The sequence below is a fragment of the Balaenoptera acutorostrata genome, chromosome 12, assembly GCF_949987535.1.
Source record: "Balaenoptera acutorostrata chromosome 12, mBalAcu1.1, whole genome shotgun sequence".
NCBI classification, from domain to species: Eukaryota; Metazoa; Chordata; class Mammalia; order Artiodactyla; family Balaenopteridae; genus Balaenoptera; species Balaenoptera acutorostrata.
Window position 1 is genome coordinate 61,001,129 of NC_080075.1, and position 12,641 is coordinate 61,013,769.

At 37.7% G+C, this 12,641-nt stretch overlaps 1 protein-coding gene across 9 annotated transcripts in view; it reads left to right on the plus strand.

The window, feature by feature from the left end:
- The first annotated feature begins 1,864 nt into the window (after window positions 1–1,864).
- Window positions 1,865–12,641, plus strand: part of SLC8A1 (solute carrier family 8 member A1) — a 413,446-nt gene continuing 402,669 nt past the window's right edge. For 6 of the 9 annotated variants that reach the window (XM_007167113.3, XM_028162332.2, XM_057558357.1 and 3 more), the window contains exon 1: window positions 1,865–1,953. In XM_007167113.3, coding sequence (XP_007167175.1) covers window positions 1,924–1,953 — 30 coding nt within the window. In that variant the 5' untranslated portion in view covers window positions 1,865–1,923. Of the gene's footprint in view, window positions 1,954–5,437; window positions 5,477–12,641 lie in introns of all 9 variants that reach the window. The other 3 variants (XM_057558360.1, XM_028162331.2, XM_007167114.2) reach the window with 3 other exon arrangements.

Here is a 12,641-nt window from a genome sequence, read left to right on the forward strand (position 1 = left end):
CATAAAATGTATATATAAATATATAAATATTTATATAAATACATAAATATAATATTTACATATATATAAATTGCTGGTAGGGAGGGAGGGAGAGGTTGGAATAACAGAATTTTTTTTAAATTAATTAATTAATTTATTTATGGCTGTGTTGGGTCTTCGTTTCTGTGCGAGGGCTTTCTCTAGTTGTGGCGAGTGGGGGTCACTCTTCATTGTGGTGCGCGGGCCTCTCACTATCGCGGCCTCTCTTGTTGCAGAGCACAGGCTCCAAACGCGCAGTCTCAGTAATTGCGGCTCACGGGCCCAGCTGCTCCGTGGCATGTGCGATCTTCCCAGACCAGGGCTCGAACCCGTGTCCCCTGCATTGGCAGGCAGATTCTCAACCACTGTGCCACCAGGGAAGCCCCCAGAATATTTTTAATAAGAAACAATGTTGCCTCCTATTGTTCTGGGCTTAGTGCTGTTGCACAGGGATTACTAAAACCTAGGAGTTTTCTAACTTGTCATAAATATATGTTTTGTATCCTTCTCTCTTTTTTCTTCTATAGAAATGTTAAAACCTACACAAAGTAGAGAAGGTAATATAATGACCTCTCTATTCACAGGTTGATAGGTGTACCTATAGACTACCTGCAAAAATGATCATTTTGTTAATCTTGTTTTGTCCATCCCTCCCTTCTTCCTCTGGAATATTTTAAGCAAATTTGCTCCATTTCAATATACCAAAATGAATTTTGCCTGTATGCCTCAAATTTCTTTTTTCTTCTTTTTTTCTAACAAGAGATTCTACAAGAGTTTTAACATGATTTTGAAAAAGTTAACCAATGGGAAAATGTTATTTGAAAGGTCTCTCTCTCTCTCTCTCTCTCCATATTCTGACCTCTTATTACACAAGTAACAACAAATTGAAAAAAAAGAGAGAGAGAGAAATTTAAAACCGGAAAAGCTAGATTTCAAAAGAACTGGGACTTCCTAGGGGAGTACGTCTCACCTCTCTATTGGACAGAGCAGGATTTATCCCCCTCCACACCCATCCCACCACTTAAAATGTAGGTCACAGTTATGTGTCAGTTAAAGTACCACTGACAGTTAACAAATGTAGTAATTAGTATTCCATTCAGGTTTACATTCTTTAACATTAAAGAAAAAAAAAGTTTCCTGAATCTCAAACCATATGCTAGATGGCTGCTTAGTAGGAACTGCCCCAATTATCCTAAGTGAGAAGCCGTTCCAATAAGAACCTGGCCCTTCCTCCTCTCTTAGAGATCTTGATTACTTTGACCAGGTGCTACTGCCTTACCCTTTAAGACAAACAATCCAGAGTATTAACAACTATTCCCAGTTAAAGAAATACCTTGTGTATTTATTCATCCCTATACGGTGTTATCCATTGTTCAGCCATTCATTCATTCATTCCCTAATATTTTTCAGGTCTCACATATATATCTTATCACTAAAATCTTTAAGGATGAAAACCCTAGTAAGGAATTGTAATCATATCTCTGTTTTCACAGAGCTCAGGAAACCCATCTCCTAAAAGCTCTATGTGGGAATCAGGTAAAAACTGGTTGTTCTCTAAATGTCTGGAGAGCAAAAATGCCAATCGGAACGTGTATTTGCGAAGAGGCATAGTGGCAGGATGGTGGGGTGGGAAATGCGCCTGGCTGGAAGGATCTCTATATGTGTATTTTTATCAGCCATGTGTTGGATGAAGCGGAGTGCTGCCAGATAGCTTCTTTTCGACAGCTTGGAGTTACTGTTGGGAACAGATCCATGTATGGAAGCGAAAGCCGAAAGGCACAGATAAGCAGAGATCCAGCTATGCAAACCATGTTTAGAGACACTTAAAGGACAAGCATCCCAGGTCCTTTCTTTCTGGTAAATTTGGAGAAACCATCACCCCGGGTCTTTTTTCACATCCAGCCCATGCGGACTGATCAGCCCAGCTCCACAGAGGTAGGTGCAGGGCTTTTGTGATGAAACGTTATCTAAAAGATCATTCGTGAATATTTCCTCCCAAGCTCTTGATGTCCCTTAAGGGAAGCTGCCAGATAATATTTTGGAAGAAAAAGAAAGGTTTGGGTTGGGGCTGGTGACTAAGAGGTATTTAACAGCTCTGCCTTCGCAAGACAGGGCAGCTTGGTTACAGAGGGAAAGTTGGCAGCATGGAATTGCTCCCAAATAGAATCCCCTTGTCCGGGGTCACTTACTGTTCGGATTTCTGGGGATAGGAATCTCCCTCGATATTGCCAGCACCTTTGAAATGGGCCCCAGCTTCTCGTGGGTTCTGATGCAGTGTATTTTAGGGGAGGGAGGGAGGATTCGCCCTTTACCTTGCTTATGCGTCCAAATCCAGCATAAACTTAACATGTGTGGCTAGTTCTTCCTTAGACCTAGGAAGAGCTGCTTGTAAACGACGTTATTATTTTTGGCAGCTGAAGTCATTTTTGCAGTGTTTCTCAGCAGATCGGAGGTTGATTACATCCTGTTCAAAGATTCTTGGGTTGTTTTCACAAACATGGGGTCTTGCGCAAGTTGAAATTGCTGAAACCAGCTTTAAGCACTAGACTTTTCTCAGTACCTTCGACATTTTCTTTCTTTTTGGCTAATGACTGAAAACTATGGAGCTTGAGGGGAAAGCTATATGACTATAGTTTTGCCATCGGTAATGTTCGGGGAACAGTAGATAGTGGCAGAATCACAAAAGCTAGATGTCTCGGGGTCCAAAGTAAAGCATGAATATGAAGACAAGAACAATATCAGAATCGCTGTTACTCTAGTCTAGTTTCCAGGATACTTGTTAACCCAGCCACAGCATATCAGTTACATGTTGAAATGCTATTCCAGCTAATTACCAAATTGTAATCATTAGATCATTAAGCAGTTCTTTTAAAATTGTTAGCAAAATCTGTGAACCTCTGCAAAACACAAAAGTCAGGGGGGAAAATTGCAGGTCATATCTATAAAATGTGTGTGTGTTTTCAAGATTGAACTAAAAGAATTTTTACACAAGATAATGGAATTTAAATTCAAAACTTCTCTTGCTGAGAATATTGTGTCTATATTTCAAGGAAGATTTGAACCAACTCTTAAGTTTTTTAATCTTAAGATAGAATGTGAGATAAAAAAAAAGAAACAAAAATTGAATACGATGTTTTCCTTCTCTGATGACAAAACATGACATGGAAAATGATTAATAAACAAGTGTAAAAAAGTAATAAAACAGCTTGTAATACTGACCAAGGAGATGTTCTTTGGATAAATTAGATAGCTGGGAAAAGGATACAGGTGAAGTGACTTTAGTTATGTAATGGTTTCTTTCAAGTTGTGGACGTTCTCTATTACCAAAAAAAAGTGTCAGGGAAAGAGAAAAAATGGTTCTATTTCAGTTAGAATACATTATCATGACTAAAATATTATTATTATAAATTTTCATCAAATTACTCCTGTTCATGTCTAGTCTATTTAAACTGACAGCATGTTAAATTAACAACACATTCAAACTAACCCTTTCCACATCTCTAAAATAGGCTATTTTACTTCATTTAAAAATATTAGCTTGGCCAAAAAGTTCGTTCGGGTTCTTCCGTAAGCTGTTACAAGCAAACTTTTTGGCCAAGCCAATACTAATATTCTGTATCTGCAGGAGAGAGAGAGAGAGGGAGAGCGAATAAACTATGCCTTCTTTTTTTAAACTAACAGAGCTAACTATGCTGTCATAACTTTAGCTAAAGTGGAACAGGCCTACAAAAGGATGGTTTTAAAATACTTAAACACTACATACCAGCCGGCTTTCGAAAAGGAACAGCACCAGCACAGCAAGAGTTTTGTCAATTTTCAATATGTAAAATGTTATTCTAAATTATGTCACTAGTATTTCTAGTATTTGTGATAAGATGCAATACGCATATGACATCATCTACTGTTTTCTCATTTGCTAATTGCCAAGTACATTTCAAGGGTGCACTTCTCGTGAGAAATGTCTGTTCCTGTTCCTGTTTTTCTTTAGCAAACAAATTTAAGAAGTGCAATATAAGTAACAAAGAATGACTTACTGCTATTTTATATATATAGTATGTCATCTATGGAAAAAAAATTGAGCATCAACTACTAATGACTTATGACTTCTTAAGCATTCGGTGATGACTGTACGTGTTAGAAAATCTTGAGATCGTATTTTGAGAAGAGAATTGGAAATGTTGACAGTCTTGTGTGGAAAAAAAAAATGACGTGAATGCTCTATGCTATAGTTAGCTGATGTAGAAGCAAATTTACAGTGGCCAAGGATAACAGGAAAGTTGACATTTGTCCTAAGAGCATAGGGCACAGATATGAGGATTCTGTCTGTGAAGGGCCAGATTGGATAGTTCCTGGGCCTGGTTGATGGTGCTGCAATGAGCAAGGGGAACAGAATTTTTAGGGGCTTTGATGGCAAACAATATCCCTGAAAATGTTGGGGGGAGAATTTGTATGGAAGTAAGAATTTGTATGAACAATATCCCTGAAACTGTTGGGGGAGAATTTGTATGCTTTTCCAAAGGCATGGAAAATTGTGATCCAGAGGAAAGGTCATTAAGTTTCAAGGAAATGATAACAATGGTTACTCTAAAACAAAAATTCCCTTGCAAACTTCAAATAAAATATAATTTTCTCCAGTGATTAAAAAATTGAGTGGTCCCAGACAAACCACTGAAGATTTCAAGATTTTTTTAATGACATTAGGCATGAGACTAGTAGATGGTCCTGGTGAGGAGTTAGAAGGCCCGAGAGGCTGTATAGTTTCTCCAAGGTCAGTCAATGGAAGGTGAAGGGATCCAGGTCACCTGATCAGAACCCATCTGCCCATACTGCTCCTCTTTCAATTACTTAAAATTACACTTCTATTTCAAATGTCCTGGTGAGATATTAGAAGAAAATTCCATGGCAGAGAATTATTAAAGTAGTTTTCAGGTATATAAAGTAATGAAAGGGGAACAAATTCCCATGGCACTTAGCTGAGGAGAAAATGGCCTTTCCTATTTCATCAACTTCTTCCTATGAGATGATCCATGGTTCTCAACACTTTAAAATCACTTGGTGGGGGTGATGTCCGCTGCGTCAACTAAATATGCTCATGGGGTCCAGGCAAAGGTAGTTTATTTTTTTAATCTATCCCATGAAATCCTAATGTGCAACCAACATTGAGAAGCCCTTTCTTTTTGCAGTAAAAAAGTGGTAACCAGTCCAGTTTATTTCATTGGTGGGGCGGGGGTTAACAGAACCACAGCTGAAGATAAAAAAGTGTAATCTTTCCAAGAAAGATGACTTTTCTGGAAGTTTGATTGATGTAATCTTCGCTGACAGGGCGTTCCTATTTAAAAGTTTCAACGTATTTAAAAAGAAGTTTTCTGTACAATAAAGTACTGATATAGATCTATTTGATATCTCTCATACTCCCTAGGCTGAAACCTATGTGAATGCTGACCACAATTATTGAGAGGTAAAAAAATATATATGTATATGTGACATTATGGTTCTTAACTATAGCTGCTAAATGAAATTTCATATTGTTTTAGCAAATTATCAAATAGTCATCTTGAAAGGGCATATTAAGTTTGGATAGCAACAGTTTTCTAAGGATTAGGCAAATCATTCTCTTTTTCGCCTTTTGCCTTTCTAAATGTCAAGAACTTTGGAGAGAGGGTGTGTGATTTTACTCAGAAGATATATTAATTTATCACATATCAATACATATGAATAAGAAACTAACACTGGCCACAATACCAAGAGGCAATGAAGGGTTACAAAAGACTCCTTTCATTTAAGTAGGAGCTGAAGGCTGGGCTCTCTGAGGTCTGCAGAAATGATTCTGGGTTGAATGCAGGTAGAGATAAAATAAATAACTCCTCTAGATTTCAGCTCAGGGTAAAGAGGACTCTTCGAGAAAGTGGGTGATTAGAGTTATGAGTGCTGAGGGTGATTGATTGGAGTCTGACAGCCTGAGTTTCAGGTCTGGCTCTTCAATGTATTAACGGCCGTGTGACTTTGGACAGGTAACATCATCTTTTTAAGCCTCTATTTCTCTTCTCTGCAAATTATGGACAGCAATGACCATACTGAAGGGATAAATTGGCAAAGTTCAAATAAAGAGTTTAGCTTAATGGCCTGTAAATGGTGGTACCATCTTTGTAAGCAATGTTAAAATCAAATGGATTTTTCTTGAGACTAACTTCCCTGTCACTAGAAATATTAAACAGAAGGGTGATCACATCTCAAAGAGAGTATAGATGAATTCTTAAATTCCTTTCAAGTCAGTTTCTAGAATTAACCCACCATTAACTTTGAATATTTGGCAGATATTGATTAAATACTCTTGAACTGATTGATTATGAAATTGAATTCCCCTCTTACTCCAAATCATACCATGGTGAGTCTGGAAACTATCATTTAAGATATAAAAAATAAATAGATACAGATATATATTCCCTCATGAATATTAAAAAAACTTTCAAAAATTAAGTCATATCTTAATAGAAGAGAAGGGCACCGGTTAAAAAGGCATTTCTTAAATCATTTTTCTGAACAAGGTCTGTTTTAGGTAGAGATAGAAGAATCCATTGAATATTTACCCTATTCATAGTAATGTATTATATTCCAATTAATAATAATATATAATAGTAATAATAACTCTAGTTCTTTAGTTTCTCCAGCAGCTTGCCCTCTGAGAGATAAGGTGCAATCATATGTAAAATGACATATATACTATTATCTATTATGCTGTTATTATGCTATTATCCATCGCAAGCTGTTGTTGAATTTCATTCAAAGAAATATAATTTTAAAAACTATTTCCAAATCTTAACTAATATTACCACTGCCTTACCCATATGGATAAAATATTAAGAAATAAAAATTCTTTTTTTTGGTTAAAACCCTGAGTTCTAGATTCAGACAAATCCACAAAATCCCAGCTACACTTCTTATTGTCATGTTGGGCAAGTTACCTAATAACTATCCTGACATGCGTTGAACTCCACTCTTTTCCAAGCACACTTCTAAGGAAGTCACATATATTAATTCATAAATTCTAACAATTACCCTACAAGATTGGCAACCATTCTGTGAATAGTTATGCACAGAAATGTTGGTAATATGCCCAAGGTCACACAACAAGTAAACAGAAGAGGCAGGATTTGAAGCCTCTTCTTAGCCTCTGTGTTTTCCTGTCCTGCAACTCTTTCTTGGCCTTTTAAAAATAGAAACAAATAGATTAATGTATGAAAAAATTAATGTACGAAAAGTATTCAGCATAGTGTCTGACAAGAAGGGACAGCAAACCATGTTATTCTCAGATTATTGTCCACTTAATCTGTTTAATGAGTAAACTAATCATTTGAAACAATGTTTCTGAGCACCAGCTATATAAGAAATAGTATTGATTGCTCTTTATAAACTAACATTTATAAATTGTTGACTGGACGCTTTTCAGAAATAGAGGTTAAACTGTTATTTTAAAGAGAAGGGACTGTACTCCATTTTCTTTCCCTCCCTATCATATTACCTACTTTTCGATAAATGTGTGTCAAAATTTTTACATCCTTCCCCCAGTCTTCACTGTTATGTAGCAAAGATGATTTGTATAAAAATGATAAAATGAGATAAAAATCGTTTAAATGAAAGTTAGTATTGTATTCAGGGACCCATCTCACAGACATATTAAACTGCATTTAAATTCCAATTCAAAATTTTAAATGAAGAACAAGAGCTCTACTTGGCATTCAACTTACATTTTATATGATGCTTATGAGCATCGGACCTTCAGGAATTCAGCATAAAATTTTCACCAGTATTGTGGAGTTGTGTATTAGTTTTATGAAAATTATAATGAAATGTATTTTAACTATGGCAATACAAATTATAAAGAAGTTATTCACTTATTTTTTTGCAAAGAGAAAGTAATGAAAGATTACCTCTTTTTACTTTTTTTTAAAATTTATTTATCATTTATTTATTATTTATTTTTGGCTGTGTTGGGTCTTCGTTGCTGTGCGAGGGCTTTCTCTAGTTGCAGCAAGCGGGGGCCACTCTTCATCGCGATGCGCGGGCCTTTCACTATCGCGGCCTCTCTTGTTGCGGAGCACAGGCTCCAGACGCGCAGGCTCAGTAGTTACGGCTCACGGGCCTAGTTGCTCCGCGACATGTGGGATCTTCTCCGACCAGGGCTCGAACCCGTGTTCCCTGCATTGGCAGGCAGATTCTCAACCACTGCGCCACCAGGGAAGCCCCTATTTTTACTTTTTATCAGGCGTGTGCACTCTATTTTTACTCTGTTACACATTCAAGATCATTTGTTATATTGTTTCCCCAGAGACGATTCTGCTGCTATTAATTTAAATATTCTTTTGCCTTAAAAAGATAAAGATCTACTGTGATTCATGTAAGGGATAGGGAAAGAAAATCAAAAGATTAGCGACTTAAGCAAAAAATGGGGTTCCTGCAGTTCCCATAAATCTATAGTCCCTAATAGGTTACACTTTTTAAACTATCAACGATCAACAACACTATCAACAAACAGCCATAATAATTAACTTAAAGCACATAATTTCCTAAGCAATTCAAAGCACTGAAAAACTAAAACAAAAACACACTATGCTAAATACCAGCCACCCAAAGTTTCGTTACAAAGAAACAAAATTGAAGTAACACTTATATGCTTAGCTTTTGTTCAGTATGTGTGTCCCAAAGCCACAGTTTAGGCCTGTGAGCTTTTGGGGAACACAGACTAAATAAATAACTAATTTAGAGAATATATGTCCCAAAGCTCATTTTTTTTCCTCAATAATCCACTTGGGTCTAGCTAAAACAAAATGTGCCCGATTTACTGGATAATTTTATCTATTTTTCAAGGAAACATCTAATAAATATTCATTGACTAGTTTGAGAACCAGATCTCCAAAAGTTCAGCAAGGTTGTGACCTTCCAAACCACATCTTCCAAAATGGGATGTGAGAAGGAATTTTTCTTCAACATCTTTGGTGAAATCAAAGGTTCCATTATCCAAAAACAGCATCTGTGATATATTGTATAAAATGAATCTCCATCTCAGATATTCAGAGGACATGCTAACATGTCACTAGCTCTGACAAATCCTGCAGAAAGATAATCTGGGCATGACCTTGTTGTTATGCTAAATGATGATTTAGAATCCAGATGAGGGGTAGTGCATTCACTGCCCTCCCTGACCTCACAGCATCCGTGGCAAACATCAATCATGTCATCGTCACTGACTCAGCCTAGATTCGTCTCAGAGTCATTCTCAGTGGATTGTTGCAGGCACTCACCACTAACTGACCAGAGTTAATACATAGGATGAAATATAGCTGTCATCCGATCATGGAAAAATCCCCTGGAAATATCAATAGTTAACTCTGAAAGAATTGATTAAACCCAGGCCTATGGTTTTAACACAAAGGACAAGCTATTTAATGGGTCCCTATGCAAAAAGAGTAGAAGGGTGCCTAGCTTACAGAATGCCAATTTAAGTTCCAACTTGAATAGCTTCATCCATATACATGCATAGCTATTCTAAAAGTATAGAAAAGTCTTCTGAGTATTGTTTTTGTTGTTTTGGGGAGGTGATAAAGGCACAAATCATACGTTCTCTTTTGATTCAGCCTACTGTAGAAGATATGTTTGTGTACTTGTGTATTTGTATGCCTGTGTGCTTTTTTTTATTGTGTTCCCAGAGCACTTAGAATTGAGCTCTCCCAGCATTTCGCACCAGTGAAATTATGTGGTTCTGTCGCTATACTAAACTCATTGAGTTCCTGGAGCTACATTAAATACCAGGAGACACAGCACTGAAGAACTTAGTCTGGTGGGGCAGAGAATCACAGGAACAGGCTGTCGCAAAGCAGTCTCATAGAGAACTATGGGAAAAAGTTAATAAAACAGGCCAGTGGTGACCCAGGGAGGCGGCAGCATATGCAAAAGTCTGGAGGAAAGAGGAAAATATGCCACATTAGGGATGGGAAACAACAAATAGTTCAGCATTGCAAGAGGTGGCTTTTTGGTTGTGTTGACTTGTGTTTTTTTTTTTTTAAACAACAGCTCCTGTTTGTTTGTTTGTTTGTTTGTTTGTTTATTTATTTTATTTATGGCTGTGTTGGGTCTTGGTTTCTGTGCGAGGGCTTTCTCTAGTTGCGGCAAGTGGGGGCCACTCTTCATCGCGGTGCGCGGGCCTCTCACTATCGTGTTGCGGAGCACAGGCTCCAGACGCGCAGGCTCAGTAGTTGTGGCTCACGGGCCTAGTCGCTCCGCGGCATGTGGGATCCTCCCAGACCACGGCTCGAACCCGTGTCCCCTGCATTGGCAGGCAGATTCTCAACCACTGTGCCACCAGGGAAGCCCTGTTGACTTGTTTTTGACTCTTTATTGAAGTGTAGTATAGCCACAAAAACATGTGGCTGTGCGGTTCAATGCATTTTCATAAATAGAATTCACTCACGTGTCCATGTATTCAGCACCTAGATCAAGACACAGAACCATTATCAGCACCTCAAAAGGTCCCCTGATAACCCTTTCCAGACATTTTTCCCCTCAAAGGTAATCAATAGACTGATCTCTATCAGTGTTTTGCTGTTGCTGAGATTTGAGGTGTGGATTAGCCAGCGGTGAGCCTGGAAATGCGATGGCAGAAAAAAAAAAAAATTCCCTTATCTTGTTAAGAAGATGGAACTTTCTTCTGAAGGCAGTGGCAGGGGAATGGGAGGTGAGGGGGTGGGAGTACAGAAAGGTCGAGCCAGGATTGTGACCAGATTTGTGATACCTCTTAATTTTGTATCTCCACTACCATTTCCTGACACAAAGTAGACAATTAATGTCTGATGGATAACTGAGTGGCTAAATGAATATCCTTTACTTACTCTAAGTAATGTATTTATTATTGAAAATCATGTAAAAGTATTCAAATACTCTAACAAATCACACCTGCACTAAGGAGATACCAAAGAACTATTTTAAATGATTACTTCATTCTTTTTGTAAGAACCGATGAGATAAAGCATGTAATATGTTTAGTTCCTAGCACATAATAATTACTCAATAAATGGTAGCTATTATTGTTATTCATTCAGTAAGCATTTACTGAGCATCTACTATTTCCAAACGCTGTGCTTTTGTGTATAAAATGATGACTGAGACACAGTCCTTTCTCTCAAAGAATTCATTAATAAAGGTGCAGGATGTAAAGTTAAAGAAGAGAACCATTCCAGAGACTGATAACAAAACATTAATCCAGGACAAGTCAAAAAGCAACATAAGGCTGGGAGGGAAGGTAGAAACCAAGCTAAAATGTTTATGCCTTCTTCAGTGGATCAAATGTGTGCTGTGATGAAAGGGAGGATACATTGGGAAGATAAACCATGGGGTGATGAGTAGGAATTGCTCTAAAGAAAGTTTTTAAATGACTATAGTATAGCATTCATTTCTAGGGTTATATCTACCTTGTCTGTTTGCCTTTATATTTATATGCATTGGCTTAGGATGAACTAAATGGAACCGACGAGAATCCTATTGGGGAATTGATATGTATGCTGGGAAAGGGAAGGATTTTAATTCTTCTGAAATGGCCAGTATTAAGATGATGTCTAGAGATCATGAACCCTATCTTTGCTGCTTCATGGTAAGAGCTTGATTTAGGATGGAGAGTAGAGCAGAGTGAGAAGATACAAAGAAAGAGTTCCTTTGATACTATGATCCCAAGGTTATAACACTATCTGAAACTTGGGCCGCTCACTGCATCCACAGGGGGATGATATATTCTTCTTATTAAACTTTGCTCAGGTCCCACCTGTGTAGGAGATGAGATGGGGCAACAGTATTGAAATCCCTGCCAGGTGGGCAACAGGCAACTCCCAAAGGGCTTGATGAGGAACAAACCAAAAGGTGACAGATGTCCCTATACCTGTTGAAGGGCTTGAAGGAACATTTCCCTTCCTTAGTGTGTTTCCCTGTCTTCCTAGGAGTCTGTAGTGGGTGGTGTCTAGAAAGTCTCTGCTTTTAATGTTTCTGGTTCGATTACAGATCAATTTTGAAAAACAAGGAAACGAGAAAGGTAGATTTAATCCATATGTTTCAAAACACTGCATGCCAGTCGAAAGAGAGCACTTGCCAGTCAAAATACCTAGAACTGAGGGAGATTAATGAAATTGGCAAATTATTTTAAAATGTCAGTGTTCTAAAGTGAGCAAGGGTGAGCATTTATTTTTAACTGTTTTGCTAATTTATGTTGAAGAACTGAACATTATAGAAACGGTATACAAAGAGGACATACACACTCCAATGGAGGTACTGGAGTGCTAATGTCACTGCGGTATTAGAGTTATAGCTCAGACAATATAAACACAAACAAAAAGCACAGCAGGATAAAGAGACAGAGAAAGAGGAGGGAAAGTGCTTTTAGATAGGGTGGTCAAAGGAAATGAAATTTGAGCAGAAAACTAAATGCAGTGAGGAAACAAGTCAGGTGAATAATTGGGGAGAGGATTTCCAGACAGAGGGAAAAACTAGCAAGTATAAAGGCATTGAGGTAGGAGCATATGTGATCTGTTCTAGGAACAATAAGGAGCCCAGTGAGGCTCTATAAAAAGTAGGAGAGTGATAAA